Genomic DNA, 26253 nt, shown 5'->3' on the forward strand with positions numbered 1-26253 from the left:
GTTTGGCAATCACTTAGATTTTTCACAGAAAAATTATGTTTTATTTATTAATTTTCATTTAAATGCATTTGATTTTTTTCAAAACAAAATAAACATTTAGTAAATTTTCATTGTCAACCTTTCTGAAAGGAGAATAAATTTTATATTCATAATATATTATTAGCTACTAATAGTTCAGTTTCCTGAGTTCCAAACTTGTCCTCAGTCACTTAATGTACATCTAGTCTAATTCTGCCCCTTCTCTTCCTTCTGAAAGGAGGTGCTATTTTGAAATTGGGAATGCCATGGAAAAAGATGTTTCCATTGCCAAGTAAGTTAGGAAAATGTTGCATTAAATTAAATTACACAGGTTTCTTTACTTCTCAAAGCCTTTAAACACTAATGTATATTGCAGTGGATATCACAGAGGGGCCATGTTTCCCACAATTATTTGACCATGGGACATTTTTTTTTTTCTCCTGAGCATCTAGAAACATCATCCAGTCCCAGTGTTTTGCAGGCTGTTCATTTGAGTAATGCTAGTCTACAGTGTCCCTAACAGAGGTGGCATCAGAATGTATGTCATGACCAACCTCTCTGCTCATACGAGGGAGCTCATCCTCATGTTTGTGTACTCTTTCTTTGTATTGGGTTGAAATATGCCTCCTTGAAACTGCGCAAGTCTGTTTTCCGGAGCAACTTAAAGAATGCCTCCCTCTTACAGATCATGACCCTTTAAATTGCAATCTTCAGTCCTGTGTCCTAGGGCTTCTCTTCAAGCCATCTGCAGTTACTTGTCCATTCTTCCTAAGATTGGATTCCGAGTCTCTCATCTTCCTTGTTGCTATCTCCTGGAATCTCTAAAATAGTGTTTCCCAAACTGTGCTTTGGAATAGTTGGGGAGATTTTAATAATTATTATTTTTTTTAATTAAAAAGAATGGAGTGTGAAGGTGGTAGATGCCATGGCCATGTAAGTTTGGAAAGTGCTGTTTTATTTCTCCATGCCCCTCTGACCTGTTGTACCATAAATGAACAACCTCTCAAATATGATTTGGCTTGTTATAAGTATAATTAAGCTATTTTTTTTCTTTTGATTAGGCAATTTGTAGTTGTTAATTCAGCCTAAGATGGCATCAGTCTTTTCAGCAGCCATGTCACAGTGTGAATTCGATTTTGATTTGCAGTCAAATGAGTCACCCTCATACTAACTACTGTCAGCTCAGGTCTTCCCTCATCTTTTAGTTTCCTAGAGTCTGTTCTCATACTATACTAGACTTGTGCAAAGCACAAGAACTAATGATTTTTATAGTATTTTTTATCCTAAGGTGTGATATATCTTTCAGAATAAAGTCACTTGCTAAAATGAAGTCCTTAAATATCCTTAAAATATTAGTTTTGACACTTTACTCCACAGAAGGAATGCACATAGAAGTTAAATTATTTATATATTCCATTCCTTGGAAGACCTCAGCAAATAAAGAGATTCCAAATGACTAGTTCTTTCATTGTGTCATCATTGTATTTTATAGATTATTTTATCAGTTCCTCCAACTTTGCTTTGGTTATCATTTCTTTCTAAGGCTCTCCATTAATTCCTCAATTTCATCCTTAAGATTGTCATTGCATCTAACACCCTCAACCTGCCTGGCCAAATAAACAATGCATTTCACTTTTTCAGTTGTCAGAAAACCCTTAAAATCATGCTCATGGCCAGGCGCAGTGGCTCACGCCTGTAATCCCAACACTTTGGGAGGCCGAGGTGGGCGAATCACCTGAGGTCAGGAGTTCGAGACTAGCCTGGCCAACATGGTGAAACTCCATCTCTACTAAAAATACAAAAATTAGCCGGGCATGGTGGCAGGCGCCTGTAATCCCAGCAACTCAGGAGGCTGAGGCAGGAGAATTGCTTGAACCCGGGAGATGGAGGTTGCAGTGAGCCAAGATCGCACCACTGCACTGCAGCCTGGTTGACAGAGTGAGACTCTGTCTCAAAAAAAAAAAAAAAAAAAAAAAATCATTCTCTTACTCTTTCCATAGAATTCAGGGTTGAATATTGTCACTATGAGAGGCACCAGGATGAATGATGAATGGATAATTTGCTTGACTGCAGTAATCATTTATAAATAAATAAATATATATACACACATATATACACACCCACATCATTTTGTATACCTTAAATATATACGAGGAAAAAAAGAAAAGAAACACTAGGGACAACTGAGATCCAGTGAGAGAAGAAACTATTCATGTTTCCCCCTTCATACCCATTCTCAGGTTCCATGACAGTCATGAGACTGTGTACAATGTTTGCGTTCTCTCGCTGTCTCTCCTGATTGCATATAGTTGAGTTCTAATAAGTTTGACAGGTGTAGTGCAGCTGCAGTGCACATTTCCTTTCCCCCTTTTAGCTCGTTATTTCCTCTGTGAAATTTTTGTACTAGGTCATGTATCAAGTTTCTTCCAGTGTTAAAATTCTGTGATTATAATATAGTGAATGTTTATATTTAAAAAATGCTAATTATTTTGTGGTATTCTAAGGTTTTAAAAGCCATTTCACAAGTATTTTATATGATTTTTAAGATTATACTAAGAGTTAGAGGGAGGAGTTGTTATTCCTGTTTTAGTGATGAGGAAACCTGAAAATGACAGCTCAAGCCACTTGTGTAAGATCCCGAAGCTAGTCAGGAAGCCACAAACCAAAACTGAAATCTTGACTAGTTCCCATGTAAGTATGTTTGGCATGACGTCTTAAAAACTGCTTTTCTTTTTGAATGTCACAAACGCTTTTAGTTCATTTTAGAATCTGTTGGTAAGACATTAAGTTTACCTCTAAAATCTGAGCTGTGAGATTCTGCCATAGGCCCTGCACACGTGTGCCTGTGTGCATGTGTGTGTGTGTAGAGATGTATATATACACACATATAGACATACATATATATACACACACACATATATAGACATACATATATATGTGTGTATATATATATATGCAGTCATGTGTCGCTTAACAATGGAAATATTCCGAGATATGCATCGTTAGACAATTCATCATTATGTGAACATCTTAGAGTATACTTACACAAACCTAGGTGGTAGATCCTACTACACACCTAGGCTATCTGGTATAGCCTATTGCTCCTAGGCTGCACACCTGTACAGCATGTTACTGTCCTGAATGCTATAAGCAATGTGTGTATGTAAACATAGAAAAGGTACAGCAAAAATACAGTATTAAAATCTTTGGGACCACCATCATGTATGTGGTCTGTTGTTAATGAAACATCATCATGCAGTGCCTGACTATATATAAAATAGTGTAAATTTTAGATCATTTCTATTTCTTTCTGTTTACTACCATCTGATAATGTGAGCCAGTAATTCTTTTCAAACATTTAAAATTTTAAACATTTGTTTTGGTACTTTTATTAGAGCCCAAGAGCACTATTCACATTTCTTATTTCGTATTTTTAAGAGGTAGAGTGAGATATTTATTATTACACATTTTACATTGCATTATATCTTGTTTACTGAGTGCACAGCTGCTGTTACTTTTCTTGTCTTCTTAGTTTTCTCATTTTTATAGCATGTTACAGGAGAACAACATCCATTAAGAGGAATGTCTTAAACATTCTTCTAATTGTTGATAGTAGAAGTGTGGCATTTCACTATCAGTAATTATGATAATTATTACCAGTCATTGATGACAAATCTGCCTTCCTCTGTGTCCTTCTCCTATGTGCTCTGTCTTCTCACCATACTCCAAGTTCATTAACTCCCTATGTGTCCTACCAATGGCCTTAATCCATGCAGTTTCCTCCGTCTGAGAGTGTCTTTGATTCCCACCCTAGCCTAGTTTATGCCTCATTCTTCAGATTTCAGACATCTCTTGATAACCGTCTTCTTCCCCGATTCAGGTTCTTTATGGTAACTCACTTGGCCTGGATCTTTCTTTCATAACATTTATCTCAGTTTTGAAATTGTTCATTTACTCATGCAATTATTTAAAAATGTACTTTTTCTCCTAATAGAATGCAAACCTCATAACTGTAGGCATCAGTTTGCCTGTGTAAGTGCTAAATAAATCTGTACTGTATAAATGAATGGCTGTGTTTACTGCCCTGTGATGAGTTTTTACTATAACTTGAAATAAATGAGACTTTTCTAGTAAGTTATAGAAACCACACTTGTGGGATGGCAGCTTTCTAACCGATCAGTGTATTCACTGTGATCCTTTTTTCCAACTCCACTTTATTTTCTTCTTACACTTCTTCTGTGTCACTCTGCCTTCTGTTATCACACAACCTCTCTGTATAGTGTAGTTTAGTTATTCATTCACCAGCCTCCCTTACAAATTCTCTAGTGAGTAAGCAAAGAGAGCAGGAGGCAAGGAAAAGTAATAGTAGCAGTGTAATCCATCATTCTGTTTTATGGTTTTTGTCTTAACAGGATACAAACTGGCATTTAATTACTTAAAAGCAAAAAGATATGTGGATTCAATTGACATATGTCACCAGGTAAACACTTAAATTTAGATTTCTTAAAATTTTTCAGATGCACAATTTCCTACTTTTTTAAATCTCCAGACGTATGTGAGTAGAAGTAGAGGATACATTATTTTAGTTAAATGATTTATGAAGTATGTTTAGGGAGATTATCAGTGTTCAAAATTTAGAAAATGATGTTCACCTAAATAAAAAACATGTTTTTACTTTGAGATCAAATAATAAAATGTTTATGTCAATTTAAAGACAAAGACCACTGAAGGGTACATATTAAACAATAAACCATAGAATATTTACATGTATGGAAAGGAGTAGGATTAAAGATGTGGAGTAAAAGAGACTTTTACTTTAAAAAAAAAAAAAGACAAAGACCAGTGGGAGAAACATGTTAAATAAAATTTAGTCTTTAAGTTAGAAGATATTTGAAGACAGTATAGATTCTCCAGATCATTGTTCTGATTAGAAGTTCTTGTGAATGTGTCTGAATCTGGTTATTAGAGAATTCAGATTGATCAATTAGAGATAAAAAGAAATTCTATTAGAAGTCATTCAATTACATTCTGTAATTCATCCCCTACTAAATGATCACCTACTAAAATGACAAATATTTAAATTATGGTTTTAGAATTTGCAGAGTCTCTTTATGTACACATTGTCTCATTGATATTCCATATAAGACATTCTATTAAACATTGTAAGGACCTCCAAGAAAAGTTCCTTAGAAAAGAATTATGTAATGTCCCTTATCCCACACAGCGATCTGTTAGCATCATTACAGTAAATACTTGGCCTTAGTAATTGCTGTTGATTACTGAGTCTCTGTAAAGCAGTATTTCAGTCAGGTTAGGGTTGTGTGTTAATGTAAGGCTATATATTAGGATCATTTTTGGAGTTATTTAAAAAAAAAAAAAAACAGCATCTCCCCACTCTTAAGACTCAGTAGATCTAGAAATATGTATGTCTCAAGATCATTTCAGGTAAAGCTAATGTGTGCTGCCGTATAAAAGTCACTCTCTAAGGGTTTATCAAATATTATGAATGAAAAGCTAAATTATAAAAATATTTTAAATCATTGATACATAATTGTTTTATACAACTCATCTGTTAGGTAAGCAATTACATTTGTTATATTTTCTACATTTGATATTTGCATTCTATTGTTCTCATCTAACTACAATTAATATAAAAGAGTCATCATGTTACATTTAAAATGCCACCATTAAAAAGTGTTACAGCTGTTGTAGTATTAGCACAAGGAAATCTTAACTGTAATGCTCATTTCTAGTAAGTTTTGTAACTCCATGGTTTTTGATCATTAGTTACAAGTTTTTGTGGGTTCTTTATTTGTTTTGCAGGTTCTTGAAGCACATCCAACTTACCCAAAAATCAGAAAGGATATACTTGATAAGGCCCGTGCATCTTTAAGACCTTGAAAATAATTTTAACTTAGGTGTTGGTTTAACAGGAAATGAAAAAAATCTAACTTTCAGTTCTTCCTGTTCAAAACAGGTTTGAGCTCAGTGCTTTGTTATTAGAAGTATACCCTTTTTTCTCCAGCAGAGGTTGCTGCTGTACATCAAGAGAAGTACTATGTGAAATTGGTGTTTCCTAATGGAGTTGAATGAGAGCTGGTCTGTTTGACTCTGTTTTGATTAGGTACAGATTTGGTGACTCTGTGGTAAAGACTATAATTATTTCTATAAAGAATATTTTGTTAAAATCTAGGTAATTAAATACCCTGTATCTTTCCTAAGGAATATTGTTTATTTCAGGAAACATATTTAAAATGCATTGTTCTCTTTTAAAGTGTTTTTGTTATATTCTTTTTTTTTTTTTTAAGACAGAGTCTTGATCTGCCACCCAGGCTGGAGTGCAGTGGCACGATCTTGGCTCACTGCAACCTCCACCTCCTGGGTTCACGCAATTCTCCTGCTCCAGCCTCCCCAGTAGCTGGGACTAAAGGCATGTGCCATCACACCCGGCTAATTTTTTGTATTTTTAATAGAGACGGGATTTCACCATGTTAGCCAGGATGGGCTTGATCTCCTGACCTTGTGATCCGCCTGCCTCGGCCTCCCAAAGTGCTGGAATTACAGGCGTGAGCCACCGCACCCAGCCTGTTTTTGTTGTATTCTGTGTTGTTTCAAAGATTGGAATAAATCTCCCTGTAAATAACTCATGAAAAAGACAATATATATATTTTAAATATATATTTTAATAAAGGTTTTATAAATATATGGTTTATATTCTTCTAGGAACTCAAAAGATGTGGTAAGTTTTGCAAAATCAGGGTAAGCTCCCCCTGCATTCTGTAATGTTAATGGGTGTTGCTATAGTACAGAAAATGTAACTTTCATTAAAAAATCTTTTTTAGAAAAGGATAAAGAGTGTGTGTTTTCCCCTTCCTTTCTTGAGCTCATTCTTCCTGCTTTCAAGGCCATTGTGGTCTTAAGAAGTAATCAGGACCTGAAATCTCAATTTAAATAGGTCCCTTATTAGGGATATTTAACCTTAGCCTAGAAAACTTGGTCTGCAGGTGTAATTTCAGACACTGTAACATTTGATGGTAAAGGGTGACCAAATACTTTTAGTCAGCAGAGAGTCACAAAGGCAACGGTTTACCCAGCTCTGTCTTAACAGCACCCTGGCATAGAAGCTTTCACTCTCTTACACTAAATTTAACCTAGTCTAAACTTAATCCTTAGCATTATTTTTAATTTCCCATCTACATCTTTTTCAGTTTTCCTTAAAATTTTACTAAACACAGTCCTCAATTTTATTTGCATTTACAATAAACAGTATTTATAAGTCATTTGCTGCTTTTTATTAAATGTCCTGTTTGTTTTGAACTCCATTCTCTTGTTTCTGATCATTTCTCCCATTTTTCAAAATCCTTTTAATTTCAATTGTTATAAAATTCCAATTATTCCTCTTTTCACTTAGCAAAACAGTTTTTTGTGGGTTTTTTTTTTTTTTGAGACAGTCTCACTCTGTAGCCCAGGCTGCAGTGCAGTAGTGCAATCTTCACCCACTGCAACCTCCACCTCCTGGGTTCAAGCAGTTCTCCTGCATCAGCTTCCTGAGTAGCTGGGACTACAGGCACACGCCACCACTCCTGGCTAATTTTTGTATCTGTAGTAGAGATGGGGTTTCACCATGTTGGCCAGGCTGGTCTCGAATTTCTGGCCTCAAGTGATCTGGCCGCCTTGTCACCTAGCTTTTGGCATTTCATAGAAATGTTTAATAATAGAATTTATAAGTCATTTCATATATGTTAAAATACTTTTATATTTCTTACGTTTGATCTTCACAAACCTAAAATGCCAGCATTATTATCCCTGTTTTACAAATCTGGAATCGTGAAACATTACCTCTTTTTCTTTAATTCAGGTGGAGAAATATCTTTCAGCCTGAGTGGACATTTTTAAGGACAATGCTATGGACTGAATGTTTGTGTCCCCCAAACTTCATATGTTGACATCCTAATCTTTAATGTGATAGTATTGGGAAGTGAAGCTTTAGGAAATAATTAGGTCATAAGGCTGAAGCCCTTGTAAGTGGGATTAGTGCCCTTATAAAGAGGATCCCAGAGAGTTCTCTAGCTATCTTTCTACCATGTGAGGACACAGTAAGAAGTCAACTATTTGCAACCCAAAAGAGGGTCCTCACCAGAACCTGGTGGTGCAGGAACCGTGATCTCAGACTTCCAGCCTCCAGAACTGTGACAAATAGATTTCTTGTTGGTAAGCCCACCAGTTTATGATATTTTATTATTGCAGCTGGAGCTGACTCAGGCAGAAATCACATTAACAGAATGCCGTTAGTAGTTCCAATGAACTTGCATCATGGGATGCTAGAATCATGGAAATTGGATAGGGAAATAGAGCATCTGTTCTCTCAGCAAGACATTTCCAAATCAGTTTTCCTATCTGTAAGAGGAAAGGAAGGTTTTGTTTTTGTTTCTTAAGCAGCCGTTTATTGTGTGCCTGCCATTTGTTAGATGCTATTTTAGGGACTTTCCTTACTTTATGTCTTTTAATTTTCAGTCAACTATTAAGAGAAATAATATTCCCACTTTTCAGATAAGAAAGATGAGACCTGGACTAAATGATTTGCCCAGGGTCACAGAGGAAAGTGTCAGAACCTGAATTCCACACTGACTCAGTCAACTTCAAAGCCTCTGCCTTATTTATTATATTAAGATGCCTTCTATAACTAAGAGATAATGTTCCTATAAGAAAAAGTGATCTTGTCTACATCTGGCTAGCAGAAGAAACTGATCGGTGTATCACAGAGATAGCTAAATAATGAAGAACAAGATGGACTGAGTGGAATGAACAGCTGTTACAAATGTAGAAACTATCAAAGAGCAGTCTAATTGAGGAGCAGTATACTGTAGCAGTCAAGAGCATGGATCTGAAATCAGACCAGCCTGGATTTAAGTTTTGGCTCTACCATTACCTAGATGTTTCATCTTTCTCCAAGTTACACACTCTCAGCCTCAGTTTTCTCACCCATAAACAAGCATATAAGGATAATAACCTGTCTCAGGTTGTAAGGATTAAAGGGAACTTATATAAAACCTATAATGAATCTGACTCACTAGGGTCTTAATAAATAGTAGCTTCTCTTATAAGCAGAACAGGGCCAAGTAGTAATTGCAACTGAGAAGAGAAAATGCAGTTCAAAGCAAGATGAAAAGGATGAGTTAAGTCCCCTAGAGAGCTCAGCCCTACAGGATTCGAGATTCTCATTCATTCATACCTTCCCTCCCTTCTCATTTTTCTTCTTCAACTACTTCCCTCTTTTCCTCTCTGCCCACCAAACATTATGCTAGACTCCACATGCAGCATCTCATTTTGTCCATCCACCTTGAGCTTGCTTTTGCCCTGCTCTCCTCGGTGTAGAATTCTCTTCCTCCTGTCCCTCCCTTCACCCCCGCTTCCTGTCTCTGAGCTTCCTTCTCCAGGTTTGCTCCCTCTTTCCATCAGGTATCACTTTATCACCACCTCCTCAAAGAGGCCGTGTTCATGTCCAGGCCCACAATCTCAAGTAGCCATCCTGTGATTCTGTATATTATCCTTTTTAAACTCTATGCAGCACTTACTACCTCTGATGTTTTTCTTCTTTAAGGATTTGATTGCCTCATGTGACAAGCCCAAGATCTGTGACAGTTGGAGCTCAAACTAGGCAGTCTTGATTCCACAATGCTCTGAACTAGTATTTGAAGGAACTAATGGCCATGACATGTTAAATGAAAGTTTGGGGACTTACACTCAGGATGGAAGCGGGGGGACACAACAGAAATGAAAGAATTTTCTGTAGATCTGGCATCTGGACACCTGCCCCCCTCATGGTAAGGACACAGTTGTAAGTTTAATGTACTTTTGACCTTAATTCAGCTAGTATGGTGAACTGGGTCCCAAGAGGAAATAGCTTTCTTCCCCAGAAGTCAAGAACCTGGAGCAAATCTGGAAGGCTTTTATGCATGGACAGCTGAGGAAGCAGGTTGAACTTTGCACTAGAGTGGAAGTAGATAATGGAATCACTATGGAAACCAAAAGACCAATTAAGAATCTGACAGGAGCTATCCTAGTTTGCGACTGGAGATGACAAGTGAATAGCTTTAAAATAGGATCATATAACAGCGTTCATGCTGACAGATTTTTTTAGATGCAAGGTTTGCAAAGGTGCAAGGAAACCACCACATTCAGACGCTGCTTGTCAAAGTGTAGCACAGCCTTCCTGAAGGGAATAACTTTAAACAGCAAAATAAACAGCAAAAAGCAAGTTTGAGAAGACTGTTCTCTAAAAACAGCACAAAATAAGAGTCTGTCGTTTAACCAAGTGATCCCACATAGAGAAATTTATCACAGGAAATATTCTGAAATTTTCTCAAAGGTTTCCAATTTTAAAAATTGTAACAGTGAATTTTTTGCTGCTTTTTGTTATCAAAACATCCAACATGAGGTTGTCAAATATGTAAGATTTGACCAATAATATAGTACTAGGTAGTCATTTATGTATTTAAATTTTTTGACTCATGGGAGGCCGAGGCATGCGGATTGCCTGAGCTCAGGAGTTCGCGACCAGCCTGGGCAACACGGTGAAACCTCGTCTCTACTAAAATACAAAAAATTAGCTGGGCATAGTGGTGTGCGCCTGTAGTGCCAGCTACTCGGGAGGCTGGTGCAGGAGAATTGCTTGAACCTGGGAGGTGGAGGTTGCAGTGAACCGAGATCACACCACTGCACTCCAGCCTGGGCAACAGCGAGACTCCATCTAAAAAAAAAAATTTTTTTTTGAAAGATTTTAACTGTGAAAATGCTCACAAAATAAGTGAATAAAGAGGAAAATGTAACTGTTCAAATAATAATATATCCATTTACCAAAAATATAGATGCATATAAGAATACACAAAACTAGATGAAATTAACATCTGAGTGATGAAATATTTATTTACCATTGTAAAAGTTAAATGGAATTAATGTATATTCTACACTAAAAAAAAGATTTTGTTGTTTTTTAGAGAACAGCCTTCTCAGACTTGCTTTTTGCTGTTTAAAGTTATTTTTCTGAACACAGATAAAGAGAAAAAGCTAAACAAAAGCTGACATTTCAACTCTCAGTACCACACTTTACTATTAATTGTTAATGCAAAATGCAATCTATATTAGTTCAATGGCCAGCGATAGAGATTCAGGAAGTAGAAGATAGAAAAAAAAGCCAGAAAGTAGTAGTAGGAGTGGTAACAGAAGTGGTACTAGAACGTAAGAGTTCCAGAGAGGATGTGTAAGAGCATAGTCCTGCAATTACATAAAGAATTGAGAGCAAACCCAGTCCTCTGTAATTGTAGTCCATTATTCCAGTAACAGAGTTGTAATGATGATTCTACCAAATATAATAAATTAGAAGCCAGTGGAAATATCTGAAATCCTGCAGAGCCTCCACATGTGGTCCTGCAGTGTGTGCACTGCACAGAGTGACCCAGCCAAGGGCGCAGGAGATGGAGGCAGAAATCCTCCAAGTCTTACCACTCTGCAACTGCATCTCCATGCAGGAGGACTCTCTTTTCTAATTTGAATACAACTTTCTCATAGGCTAGTGGAGCCCTGCGAATGGAAGGAGAGGAACTAGAGTCAGTATAGAGAAGTTTTTAGAAATAAGGCTAAGGGTGAAAAGTGATGTGTCTATAAGGGTGTGAGAAGTCTGTCTTTTAAGATAAGAGCTACTTGGGCATCTATGGAGAAAAAAAAAAGCCAGTAAATATTGAAGGTACAAGAAAGAGAGGAGGGGAAAACCTGAATAGAAAAATGATGGTATCCAGGGGTTGCACAATTTTTGCAAGGGGAGTGAAGGAACAAATGAACTGCAGAAAGAGTCACTGATATAAAGACGGCTTCAGGAGCCGTTATGCTAATTGGCTCCAGTAGTTTTATAATCAATAAAATAGTCTTTGAGCTAAGGGCAATACCACTCCTTCATATGCACAGGATCTTAGACCTCTGTTTTCTTTGGACTCTGAGGTATTTTTCACTTATTTCCAGGTTCCTGGTTGTGGTTGTTGGAATTCTGCCTGCCAGATTAGAGGGGAGTTACTGTAACATGATAAATCCCAGTTATGATAAAAAATGTGCTACCCACCTTCTAATGCCCCTCTTAAGAACCAGATGTTTTCTAGAAAAATGTTTCACTCTGCAATCTGCCTTACAGTGCACATCAATGAATCTGGCACAATGCCCATAAAAGCAATCTGATCCCATAAATGAGGGATGTGGAGTAATGAGCAGGTTCTAAATATCTTACTTCCGAGTAGTATAACATGAGACTCGATGGCAATCCTTAAACCAGGCTGCTTTCAAATTGTATGTATGTTATATTTGTCTTCCTTCAAACAAATTCTTTTGGCAATGTAAAAGAAATCCTGTTTTTTTTTGTTTTGTTTTGTTTTGTTTTAAGGGGGTATTTTAAGAAGGTAATTACTATTTCCATTTTCACCAAAAGCAGCCTAGTTTTATTTTTAATGGGTAAATGATGTAAGAACCTTAAAAAACCACTTGAAACACAGGACAGAGCTGCAAAATGTTCAGTAGTATCCTCACTTATTTCGGGTCGGGCAATAGGTCCTTTTGCATAGTTACAGATTAAACTTTCTTTGAAAAACACACTAAGCTTAAGAACTTTGAGGAAAAAGAATGCACTAAAACGCTAAGCAGTTACAAAAATGCTCTTTTCATACAGTTTAATATGTGAAGTTGCTCTAGTAAATAAATAAAAACTCCTCCCTTACATAATTTCCTGAAGAATTTTTTTGTCCAATTTTTCACATTGACTTAAGTTACAAATTGCAGAGGATAGATTGAGGGGGACTCTGGGTGGGCGCAAGCGCAGGATATTGAGAAATTGCAAGGCCAAAGTTAAAATGATTGAATACATACCATGTGAAGAGTCAAGGTGAGGCAACGGGACAAATGACGTGTCTAGATTCTGATGTCACTTACTTGTGTTAAACACAGAAATCTACTGCCTTTTATAAAATGTATGTGCTGGGTGGTTGTTTTTGTAGATTTTTTTAAATGCCCAATATTCATTATTCAAGTTTCAATAAAAATGATTTTGTTTCTACAAAAAGGAAACAATTTTTTAATTTTTTATTTGGAAAAAAAATTAAACGTACAGAAAATTGCATGAGTAAGATTGCAAAGACCATATATATTAAGGTAAACATTAAAATATTGCTAATATTTTAAACCATTTGCTTTATCATTTGTGCTTTCTGTGTGAGTATAAGAATTTTATATATACATTTACACTCACACATATGTATATACACATATATAAATATGATGTTTTTTTCTGAAGATTCTGAAAGTAAGTCACAAGCATCGTACACATCCTTGTACCCCTAAGTACTTCAGTGGTCTGTATTTCCTAAGAATATGGATACACTCCTATATAATCAAACTGTAGTTATCAACTTCAGTAAATTTAACATGGATACCATACTTTAATCCACATCATTTACCACCAATTGATCCAATAAAGTCCTTTTTTTCCTCCAGTCAAGATCCACTCTGGAATCAGACATTGCATTTACTTGTCATGTCTCTTTATTGTTGCTTAATCTGGAGCATATCCACAGCCTTTCTCTCTTTTACAATATAGACATTTTTTAAAGAAAATGTCCCTCACCCTCACTTCTTTTGTAGTAGAATGTTCTTCATTTAGGGTTCGTCTGATATTTCATCATGATTCAATTTGAGCTAAACATCCCTGGCCATAATGCTATATAAGTAGTATGTCCTCAGGGTATCAAATATGGCAGCACATATTTATCTGCCCTCACTTGTGAATTAATTTTGATTACTCCTTCAAATTTCTCCACTACATAGTTATATTTTTTTCTTGCAACTAATAAGCAATCTGTGAGGAGACACTTGTAGATCAAATATCCTGCTCCTCTTCAAAACTTTCCACTAGATTGATCATGATTCTTGCCTAGTCCCATCTTTACTGTGATGGTAATAAAGGCTCCACAAGTACCCAGAAGTTAGTACTCAGCGTTTTACCATAAGCAAGAGCCCTGTCTTTGCTTATTTATTGTTGTTTTGCTTTTCATTTTTATCCATTATTTAATATAGGACAGTAGGGGACTCTGGAGTTTAAACAAACTATCACATAGTGAGGACTGAGAGTTGAGCTTATTTTTTTTCCTCCTGGATAAAATAATTTTATCCATTCTTTAATACAGAAGGAGAGTAGGGGATTCTGGAGCTTAAACAAACTAGCACATGGCAAGGATTCAGATTTGAGCTTTTTGTTGTTGTTAAAAATATTTAACATCATACAGTCTTATGAAATTCTATTTTTTCAATATTTCATCATTCATTAATGTCATTAATTATTTTGGTGCTCAAATTATTTCAGATTTGTCCAGCAGGAGCCTCTTCAGGCTGGTTCCTGTGTCCTTGTGACATGCTCTCATTGTTTTTTTTGAGCACTTTCTTACTTTCTATCATAACAAGGTGTCTCAGGCTCAACTTCTGATTTCCCTACCTCAAGCTTGCAATCAGCCATTTCTCTGAGGAGCCCTGGTTCCTTTTATTGGGAATGGTGTTAGAGATAAAGATCCAAGTGCTAAGTCTGCTCATTGCTACTAGGGTGTAATTGCTTCTAGATCCTTTCAGAAGATGGAAAACATATGCATGCATACATACATATGCATATACAGACATATACTCATAGACACACATATAGACACACAGATGTTTGCATGAATACTGTGCATACACACAGTGTCACATACACTGACATCTAGTTCTTATTTGTATGACCCTTTTCCAGAGTATGATGCTGGATCCTAACAATCTCAACCTATTTGTCCATTTCTTCAACCTTATAATCTACCTAAAATGGTTTCAGACTTGATTCACCCAAAAACAAGTCTACAAAATCTACAAAAAGAGTTCAGAATTTGTTTTCAGTCTCCCACCTCCCACAATGCCACCAACTTTGGTCGATTTTTAATTTATTGTTGATAAATTTAACAACCTATCCTAAAATGTTACCAGAACCATTTCCCAGTAGTATGACATATTTTCAAAATCAAAATTAGGCCAGGCACAATGGTTCACATCCCAGGACTTTGGGAGGCCGAGGCAGGTGGATCATCTGAGGTCAGGAGTTTGAGACCAGACTGGCCAACATAGCAAAACCCCATCTCTATTAAAAATACAAAAATTAGCTTGGCGTGGTGGTGGGTGCCTGTAATCCCAGCTACTCAGGAGGCTGAGGCAGGAGAATCATTGCTTGAATCCGGGAGGTGGAGGTTGCAGTGAGCTGAGATTGCGCCATTGCTCTCCAGCCTGGGCAACAAGAGCAAAACTTGTCTTAAAAAAAAAAAAAAAGCCTAAATTATTTACTGCTGATAAGAGTGTGTGCTCTGTTTCATGAACCAGCTTTGCAATTTCCTTCCAAATATTCATCTACTTGCAAAATAAATGCCATCCCTTCCCACGCCAACCATATTGATGATGTAGTGGCAGGAAGGAGAGTAGGGGACTCTGGAGCTTAAACAAACCATCACATGGTAAAGATTGAGAGTTGAGCTTTTTGTTAAAAATACGTTGTAGATCTACATTATTATAGACTGATTTTTCTGTTTGACCTTAAGTATTTTCAGCACTTTTACTGTGATAGGTTAACTGTCAACCATAAACATTTCTAAAGAAATAGGAAAATTTTCTTCCTATATTATTCAAAATACAAGTTTCTGGTTTATAGCAACTAATACTGTTTTTCCTCTCAACCTGCCATTTCCAACTGCTACCTTTTCTCATTGAGTGAATCCTGGTCTTCACTTGAAAAAGTTAGATTTATATCCTCTATTCTTTATTTTTGTATTTATATTTTATTTCTATTTTCTTGAGTCCTACAGTCTCATAAAATCGTTTTGAATAGCAGAGCTGCAGAGCTGATGGGGAGGTCAGCTATGTTAATTCCACAGCGCCCCAGTCTTCGGTGTGAGGTTGCCTAGCAACCCATCTCTCAGGCCTCCTTTGTGGATGAGAGAAGAGAAAGCAATTCTTCTATACACTCTCAAGCCGAGATGATTTTTATAAAGTGAAAAACCTTTCGCAAAGGGTCTAACACAACCCCTGCTTCTCCTCCTCTGCCCACTGTACACTTCACATATGATGAGAGAAATATTCCATCCTTTTAAGCTTTAGATCTGATACAGATATAAAGCGGAGCTAGACACTGTGTGGTCAAACAGTGGAAGTGACCTGTATCTTCATGTTAAATTGAGACACATTAATTAAACCACTCATCTTCCCTTTTCTCTTCTATGAAAGCATAGTTTCCCCTCAAGTTCTAAAAGCCAGTTATGTTAAATGAAACTGCAACTGCCTGCTGAGCATCAGTTACCATAGCGATGAGAGCCAGGAGTGATGTTTTTCTCCTTAGGCACAGGATGACTGAAATGTGTTCAACCAGGAGATTCAAGCAGCCTGCTGACTAGAAACAGGCATCTGGGAAGAGCCTGCTCGGTTGCTTTTTCTCCACACTCATTTGAAAAAATAACTAACCCCTCTGCTATTCCCTTAAAGCTGTTGCCTTTTTAGAACCAAACTTCAGTGGGTGGCAGAAGTGCCCTACCTTAGGCATACAGGAGAAGGGGGAGCAATGATGCATGCTAGTGAAAACCACACGAACAGCTGAGAGGGCATGCGAACAGTGCAGAGAAGATGCACTGCCCTTTCGGATGTCTCTGAAAATACAGAGTACCACATGGATTTTCCACATTGTGAAAATACTTAGGTACATTTTTTTGAAACATTTATAATCCTATTACCTTATTTTCCAGGCAGATGATGTTATTCACAAGAATATTGTGGTTCCAGTGGATAATAGTTTATGGAGGGTTGTTGTAAGTTAAAATAAGTATAAGGAAAAATGCTTTGTGGTATTCTCATTTGCCTCTAATTATGGCTGAGAAGAGAGAGGCAGGGTAGCACAATGGGCTTTGGAGTCAAATAACCTGGGTTGACCTCCTCTGCCATTTAACAGTGTGATTTGGGGCAAGTTCCATAAGCTGTCTAGGTCTCACTTTCCTAATTTTTACAAAGAAACTAAAAAGAGTATTGTTAACAGCGTGAAGTAAGAAAATATACATAAAGCACCTGATTGAAACACTGATGACTGTTACAATCAATTTGGCTTAATTGACCACTCAGTACTAATTGAACATCTGGTACATGCCCATGCTTGATGTGAGAAGAGTACTGAGGTCCCAGCCAAAAAGAGGGCAGCTAAGTTTGGGGACTGCAACTGCAGGTTATCTACCTTTCTGATGCTTCAGAAAGGTTTGGTATGTCATCCTCACCAATGTTCTATCCATAGTGACAGTGACATGATACCCCTTGTGCGTCTACCTCCATGCCCAGTTCACAGGGAAAACTCTTACTGCTGTTTCTTAACTAAATTTTGCTTTTCTACCCGAACTGTCATTACCAGCACCCTCAGTCATCACAATCATTAGACTGGACATCTGCCTCCATGGAGAATATGTGAATACCTCTGAATGTACTTCCTGGAGGAGCTGCCAAACTATTTCCAGCAATGGCAAATCAGAATGTATGTGAATTCCCAAAGTGCCTTCCTTGGACATTCTTTTCTAGCAACAGTATGCCTTCTGGTGACTTTCTAACAAAGCAATTACATAATTCCTGGAAAGCATATACTTTTAAAATTTTAGATCATTGAATCTAACCCTTTCATTTTAGAGATAAAAAGGGAGCTCAGGAACATTGATTAAATTGCCCAATTCATTTTTATGTATGCATTTATTTATATGTATGTATACAGCCAAAAATAATATCATATAAATATATACATGTACCTACACACACGTGTATTCATATATAAATACACACATGTAAAGAGAAGGAATCAGTTATACAAATACATAATTTTTTTTCAGGTTGTCTGAAAGTATACTCCAAGTTCCCCCAAGCTAGAGACCATTATTATCAGTGATTGCTCTATAATTTGCAAGTAGCAGCAACCAACTTAGGATGGCCTGAGTTATATGTAAGTCTTCAAGTTGGCACTGGAGCTGAAAGGTGGGAAGGATTGGAACCAGGGACTGGAATATGGGCAAGACTCTATGCCTTTCCTCTGATACTTTCTGCATGTTGGTGTTCACTCAACTATCCATCCATTTAGGAATCCCAGCCATTTGACACATATTCACTGAAGACCTATTCTATGCCAGGCACTGTGCCAGGCAGAGGGAAAGCCCTCATATAGGGCAGACCTGGTCTTCTCCATTAGATCCTGTGAAACTTATTGGCTTTCATTCTCTCTTGCCACTGCCATGTAAGTAGTAGCTTTTGCCTTCCACCATGATTATGAGGCCTCCCCAGCCATGTGGAACTATGAGTTTGTTAAACCTCTTGTATTAGTCTATTTTCATGCTGATGATAAAAGACATAAACCTGAGACTGGACCATTTACAGAAAAAAAGAGTTTAGTGGGACTTACAGTTCCACGTGCCTGGGGAGGCCTCACAATCATGGTGGAAGCCAAGGAGCAGCAAGTCAAATCCTACATGGATGGCAGCAGACAAAAAGAGAGAGCTTGTGCAGGAAATTCCTCCTTATAATACCGTCAGACATTATGAGACTTATTTGCTATCACAAGAACAGCAGTCAGATATTATGAGACTTCTTCACTATCACAAGAATAGCACCTGCCCCCATGATTCAGTTACCTCCCACTGAGTTCCTCCTACAACACGTGGGAATTCAAGATGAGATTTGGGTGGGGACATAGCCAAACCATATCACCTCTTTTTCTTCCCAGTCTCAGGTATGTCTTTAACAGCAGCAGGAATACAGACTAATACAGTAAATTGGAACCAATACAGTGGGGCACTGCTGAAAAGATACCCAAAAACATGGAAGCAACTTTGGAACTGGGTAACAGGCAGAGGTTGGAGCAGTTTGGAGGGCTCAAAAGAAGCCAGAACAATGTGGGAAAGTTTGGAACTCCCTAGAGACTTGTTGAATGGCTTTGCCCAAAATGCTGATAGCAATATAGACAATAAAGTCTAGGCTAAGGTGGTCTCAAATGGAGATGAGGAACTTGTTGGGAACTGGAGCAAAGGTGACTCTTGTTATGTTTTAGCAAAGTGGCTGGCAGCATTTTGCCTCTGCCCTAGAGATTTGTGGAACTTTGAACTTGAGAGAGATGATTTAGGGAATCTGGTGGAAGAAATTTCTAAGCAGCAAAGCACTCAAGAGGTGACTTGGGTGCTGTTAAAGGCATTCAGTTTTATAAAGAAAACAGAGCATAAAATTAAGAAATTTGCAGCCTGACAAGGTGATTGAAAAGAAAATCCCATTTTCTGAGGAGAAATTTAAGCTGGCTGAGGAAGTTTGCATAAGTAATGAGGAGCTGAATGTGAATCATTGCCAAGACAATGGGGAAAATGTCTCCAGTGCATGTCAGAAGTCTTCAAGGTAGCCCCTCCCATCACAGACCTGGAGGCCTAGGAGGGAAAAATGGTTTCATTGGCTGGGCCCAGTGTCCCTCTGTTGTGTGTAGTCTAAGGACTTAGTGCCCTGTGTCCCAGCCACTCCAGCCATGACTAAAAGGGGCCAAGGTAGAGCTCAGGCTGTGGCTTCAGAGGGTGCAAGCCCCAAGCCTTGGCAGCTTTCACGTGGAGTTGAGCCTGTGAGTGCACAGAAGTCAAGAATTGGAATTTGGGAACCTCCACCTAGATTTTAGAGGAAGTACGGAAATGCCTGGATGTCCAGGAAGAAGTTTTGCTTCAGGGACAAACCTCATGGAGAACCTCTGGTAGGGTAGTGTGGAAGGCAAATGTGAGGTGGAAGCCCCCACACAGAGTCCCCACTAAGGTGCTGCCTAGTGGAGTTATGAGAAAAGAGTCTCCATCCTCCAGACCCCAGAATGGAAGATCCACTGACAGCTTGCACTGTGCACCTGGAACAGTCACAGACACTCATCACCAGCCCATGAAAGCAGCCAGAAAGGAGGCTGTACCCTGCAAAGCCACACTGGCAGAGCTGCCCAAGACCATGGGAACCCACTTCTTGCACAGCATAACCTGGATGTGAGATAAAGAGTCAAAGCAGATTATTTTGGAGCTTTAAGATTTAACTGCCCTGCTGGATTTTGGACTTGCGTGGGGCCTGTAGCCCCTTCGTTTTGCCCAATTTCTCCCATTTGGAATGGCTGTATTTACCCAATGCCTGTACCTCCATTTTATCTAGCAAGTAACTAACTTGCTCTTGATTTTACAGGCTTATAGGCAGAAGGGACTTGCCTTGTCTCAGGTGAGACTTTGGACTGTAGACTTTTAAAAGCATTAGTGCTGAAATGAGTTAAGACTGTGGGGGACTGTTGGGAAGGCATGATTGTTTTTGACATGTAAGGACATGAGATTTGGGAGGGGCAAGGGGCAGAGTGATATGGCTTGGCTGTGTCCCCACCCAAATATCATATTGAATTCCCACATGTTGTGGGAGGGACCCTGTGGGAGGTACTTGAATCATGGGGGCAGGTGTTTCCCCTGCTGTTCTCATGATAGTGAATACATCTCACAGGATCTGATGATTTTATAAGGGGAGTTTCCTTGTGCAAGCTCTGTTTGCCTGCTGCCATCCATGTAAGAAGTGACTTGCTCCTCCTTGGCTTCCACCATGATTGTGAGGCCTTCCCAGCCATGTGGAACTGTGAGTCCATTAAACCTCTTTTTCTTTATAAATTATCCAATCTTGGTTATCTTTATTAGCAGCATGAAAATGGACTAATACACTAGTTCTCACAGATGTTTCACTACTCCCATGTTGTAAGTTTGGCCACATGCAGAGAATGATGTGTAGTTTCTTAGTCCCCAGCCCCCACCACAAATCTGGCCAGGAAGGAGGCCACCAGATGACACAGGTTACCCAGGCCCACATCTATGGATAAGAAGGTTGCTGGGCAGACAGCCTGAAGGCTCCACTACAATGTGTTATGTGATCCTTTTGCACTTCTCCCTCCACAGTATTTAGTCCAATTTTTTTTTTTTTTATTCACTCAAGTGCTAGCTTTTTTGAACACCTACATTTAAAAAGCCATAACTTCTAGTTAAACAATGTAGAAAATTACTGGACTTGCACTGATAAAGAATTTGCAACATGGTAAATTATTTGTTCAAAATCGTAATTCTCCCATCTGTTTTATTTCTCCAAATGTCCAAGAAACCCAAACCAGGACAGTGCCAAGGGCTGTACCACCCTAGTGGTACCACCACTAAGTATCACCACAGCTAAACTAAGAGTTTAGTTGGACCTGTGCTGCTGAGAGTATCAGTGAGTTGACAGCTGCCGAGGCTTGCACTTTTCCAAATCATGGAAGAAGCAGCCATAAAGAGCTGGGCTCATCAAAATTGAGTATAAGCAATTCTCAAAGGCCATGTTAATATACAAGACCATTGACCTTTATATTCCTTCTTTATGTGCTAGGTGGCCCTTATATTTATACATTTTAAAATTCTTATATAAAAAGAGCCATTAACCATTGTCCCAGCTCATGTAAAAGATGGAGAGTTGCTGGGAAGGTATCAAATCAGTTTGGCTCCAGTTAGCCCCAAGGATTCTTCATTAGGCCACGCTACTAAGTTTCTCGGTCTTTAATCCCATTTTCTTGGGCTCACATATATCCTGGGGCATTGTGAGGTAAGAATAAGTCAGTCAGGAACCAAACAAAATTCAAAGAAATGTATAGGCATCATGATATGGTTTGGCTCTGTGTCCCCACCCAAATCTCATCTCAAATTATAATTCCCACATATCGAGGGAGGGACCTGTTGGGAGGTGATTGAATCATGGGGGTGGTTTCCCCCAGGCTATTCTTGTGATAGTGAGGGAGTTCTCACAATATCTGGTTGTTTGATAAGTGTCTGGCATTTCCCCTGCTTGCTTGCTCTCTCTCCTGCTGCCTTGTGAAGGAGGTAGCTTACTTCCCCTTTGCCTTCCACCATGATTGTAAATTTTGAAGACCCCCTGGCCGTGCAGAACTTTCAGTGAGTTAAACCTCTTTTCACTATAAATTACCCAGTCTTGGGTATCTTTATAGCAACGTTATAACAGACTAATATTAATACATATCACTTCTTTAGGGAAGTCAGCAAACAAGATGCTAACTGATGGAGTGAAATCCCCAGGAGATGCAGAAGGCAAGTGCAGCTAACTGAGGCCTCAGGGGCAGGAGATGCCCATCGTGATGAGAGCTATGGCTTTCTCCAGTGATGATTCTGCTTCTATGAGGTCACTAGCAGTAGAACCATATCTTGCTGGCATACACTTGGGGTAAGAATATCATTGGCAAAGTTGCTTAAGATCCAATCCGCTTAACTACAACTACCTCCCCCTTCCCTATTTTCTTCGTCTTCCTACTCATATACACATGGTACTTTCCTCTCCCTTTTTCTAGTTCATCCCCCTGGGAGAACTGCTTTCTTGCCTAGAGTGAAACCCTACTCTCTTGTTTATGTTCAACATATTTTGTTGATGCTCCAAATTCTCTTGTTCTGGCTTCTAGCCAAGGCATTTTGTCCTCTTCCTTACAACTAATGTAAAAAAAAAAAAAAAATCCTTGAACTTCAACATTTTTTATAATAAACCTTAGTGATCCATCAGACCCAAATGTCTAATCAACAAAAAGAATTTAAAAACATTAACTTTTGTTCAAATACAAGAAGAGCTTAAACTCCAGACTCTTCTAGCACAGCAAGGAAAGAGAAACAACAGTACAGCTGGTTCCATATTAAAAAAATAGGAAAGTTCATCTCCTTCCATAATTCAAAAAATACTACCGAAGAATCAGGAAAGTAAAAATTGTGCTTGTATAAAGAGTTCCTGGATTGTGCTGGCTTCCTATATCAATCATTTCTCTCCTGCTTTCCTGTAGAGGGCCCCGCCTCTCCTGGACTTCCATCTGTCATCAGGAGAACATGACCATCTGGAGTCAGTACAGATCATCAATCCTTCCACATATACAAGTTTCATTTTAAATTTTTAAAAATATAATACAACTGAGAAGTCTTCATTAAATTGCTCTGATTGTCCTACCTGTTTTCTGTTAGGGATCCATTACATCTCAGAGCCACATGGGTGATGCCATAATACTAGGGCTGAAACACTGCTTTGGGGGTCTGTTACTTTCCTATTGCTGCTATAAAAAATTACCACAAACTATGTGGCTTCAAACATCACAAATTTATTTTCTTACACTTCTGGAGGTCAGATGTTCAAAATGGGTCTTAGAGCTAAGACCAAGGGGCAACAGAGCTCCCTTCCTTCTGCAAGCTCTAGGGAAGGCTCTGTTCCTTGACTTTTCCGGCTTCTAAGGCCTGCCTGCATTCTTTGTCTCATGATCACATCACTGTGACCTCTACTTCTGTCATCACGTTTCCTTCCCTAACTTTCCTGCCTCCCTGTCTCCCTAATAAGGACCCTTGTGATTATATTTGGGCCTACACGGATAATGCAGCATATACTCAAGATCCCTAACTTAATCACATCTGCAAAGTTCCTTTTGCCGTGTAAGTTAACACATTCACAGGTTTTAGGGATTAGGATGTGGACATCTTCAGGGGGCGTGGAGGCATTATTCTGCTGACCACAGGGTCTGATATAATCAGAGGCCCACTTCCTAGAAATCAGAGAACCTGATTTCTAGTCTGCAATTAGGAAATTCAATTACGACAGTGCATAGGGATTGTTGGTATTTCTGTTTTACGTTTGTCTTGACTGTAGCCACAAGTTCTGGCCCCAGCCTATAGAATGTTATAATGAGAAGCACTGGCTTTAAAGTCTTACTAACTTGACTGGGATTTGTTTGTTTGTTTGTTTTAGACAGGGTCTTGCTCTGTCACCCAGGGTGACAGAGTGGGGTGCAGTGGCGTGATCATGGCTCACTGCAGCCTCGACCTCCCAGGCTCAAGTGATCCCCACATCTCAGCCCCATAAGGAGCTGGGACTACAGGCGTGCACCCACCAGACCCAGCTAATTTTTTTATTGTTTGAAGAGATAGGGTCTCACTATGTTGCCCAGGCTGGTCTTGAACTCCTGGGCTCCAGCAATCCTCCCACCTCAGCCTCCCAGTGCTGAGATTACCCTCATGAGCCATTGTGCCTGGTCTCACCTGGGTTTTCATCTCATAGGAACTCTGAGAGCTTGGGCAAGTTCCTCACTTTCTGTGAACTTCAGTTTTCACATCTCTTCTCTGGGGAGGTCTTAGAGGAAACAGACTCAGAGACTCGCCTGCAGGATACTCTTGGGAATAATGCTGGTAAGGGAGAGAGAAAAGCAGGATTGGACTGCAATAAAGTCACAAGGAAGGCTTCAGCTGATCCCAAAGGGACTATGCTGATGGGATGGCCTCCCATGGCCTCCCTTTAAGGCAAAGGAGACAGACATTGGTTTCCCCTGAGTCAATCTGCCAGGATTGAGACTACATAAGAAGAGTGAGACACTTGCCTTGAGGACAAAATTTAGAGGGCATCAAAAAGCTCAGTAGACAAGATAAATAATATTTTAATGCATTATTATTTTTCAAACCTAAATTACTGCAAAAGTCAGTCTTTATTTAAAAATTTCAGTATTTTGTTCAGGGTGAACTTTTGCATTGGTTTGTATTTTTTAAATAATGCTTTAAAATAGAGAGTGTTTTGGTGAGCCCATATTGGAGCCTCAAGCAAAGAGAAAAATCAGTCATATTGATTATATCTTTATTTAAAATTGTGATATTTTGATAATTACAGAAACTTTGCATTTTTTATTTTTAAAATATTACATTAAAATATTGTTTATTTTGTACTGAGTTTTTGGCTCCTGTTTAAATTTAGCACTCAAGGCCAGTTTTTCACCCTAGTCCTGGCCCCGCATTGTACACAGGCTGCCCCACTCTCTCTTCAGGAGGAAATATAGTCTTAATCCAAGGCCAATGCTTGGAGAGGGGATTAGCTATGAGCCATTAGCAGCCAATACTCCTGGCATCTGGGGAAATGAGTGCCTTGATTTTGAATAGGGGCATGGTGCCTACCATAGTATCCACTGTGATACTATGATGTCTACCTATAATGAGATTGTTTTGTCATATAGTCATTCACTCATTGGGATAGTAAGATTGTCATGAGGGACATAAAGACTTATGTGAGAGGAACTTCAAGAAGCCTGACTGGAGGCATCTGACACTTACCTCCTCCACAGACAAGAACCAAAATAGCAAGTACATAAACAAACTTCAAATAGAGCATCTAAGAGAGAATACTGGAATTCAACAGAGAAGGAACAGGAAGCACCTGAGGCATGGAAGGAGCAGGAAGGGAGGCAGTCAGCTCAGCTGGGATCAGCTGGGAGCTCATAGAGGCTCCCTAGTTCAGGAAAAGGGTAAGCAGTAGATACCCACCTTTCCATATTCCCAACATGGACTCCTGAGACCCTAGCCATGGGAGACCCCATCACAGGCTCTGAGAATAACACAGGGACCTGTCTAGAGATGACACAAAGGCATTGCTCTACAGTGGGAGTTCATAATGGTCCAACACACCCACCAAGTCCTAAGCAGATTCACCCTGGGGCCATTTTGAGAGCCTAGAACCCACTGGAGGTTGCATCCTGCCCTGGGGCCCAAGAGCCCCTGCACCTTCACAACCCTGGAGCCCCACTGACACCATTCTGTGTCCACCCAGAGAGCCGTAGCAGCAATAACACCAGTCAGACTCAGCAGAATGGCAGGGTCCCCAGCACTCCAGCACACACAGTGCCCTGTATGCCAGGTAAACGGTGGTGCAGCACCCTAGGGAGGCTCTCCCAGGACAAAGAAAGCCAAAGCACATACTCTCTATGGCCAGAGAACCACCCACCTGGGACAGCTACCACATATAATGACCTTGCCCCCAGCAGCAGGGCTGCTGCAATCACACTCTGAGGACAGACTCTCTTATCACCAGCCACAGCCACTATTGCTGCCACCAGAAGCCAAAACACATGCAGCTGGTCACGACTCCATCTACCAAGCAGCAGGGCTGCCATCACGCATTTGCACATTTCCTGAGAGCTAGTTTTCCCTGCTGCTACTACAGCTGATATACCACTGCCACTGCCATTGGGGACTAAAACATCGCTCCTCCCACACAGCCTAAGAACTGCCTGCCTGTGGCTATAGTTACTGTCAGAAACTCTGCATC

General features: G+C 39.1%; 1 protein-coding gene and 1 long non-coding RNA gene across 4 annotated transcripts in view; both read left to right on the forward strand.

The window, feature by feature from the left end:
- The window catches only part of TTC21B (tetratricopeptide repeat domain 21B), an 81240-nt gene extending 73942 nt beyond the window's left edge, over positions 1-7298 (forward strand). For 2 of the 3 annotated variants that reach the window (XM_030795972.1, XM_030795974.1), the window contains 3 exons: positions 257-310; positions 4431-4498; positions 5842-7298. In XM_030795972.1, coding sequence (XP_030651832.1) covers positions 257-310; positions 4431-4498; positions 5842-5919 — 200 coding nt within the window. In that variant the 3' untranslated portion in view covers positions 5920-7298. The remainder of the gene's footprint in view (positions 1-256; positions 311-4430; positions 4499-5841) is intronic. The other variant, XM_030795973.1, reaches the window with a different exon arrangement.
- Positions 7299-7658: 360 nt separating this feature from the next.
- LOC105737697 lies at positions 7659-13240 on the forward strand. The gene is made up of 2 exons (XR_004026483.1): positions 7659-9842; positions 12034-13240. It is a non-coding gene; the product is annotated as an uncharacterized LOC105737697 (long non-coding RNA).
- Positions 13241-26253: the final 13013 nt, after the last annotated feature.

Source organism: Nomascus leucogenys, chromosome 17 (genome assembly GCF_006542625.1).
Source record: "Nomascus leucogenys isolate Asia chromosome 17, Asia_NLE_v1, whole genome shotgun sequence".
In the NCBI taxonomy this organism is placed as follows: domain Eukaryota; kingdom Metazoa; phylum Chordata; class Mammalia; order Primates; family Hylobatidae; genus Nomascus; species Nomascus leucogenys.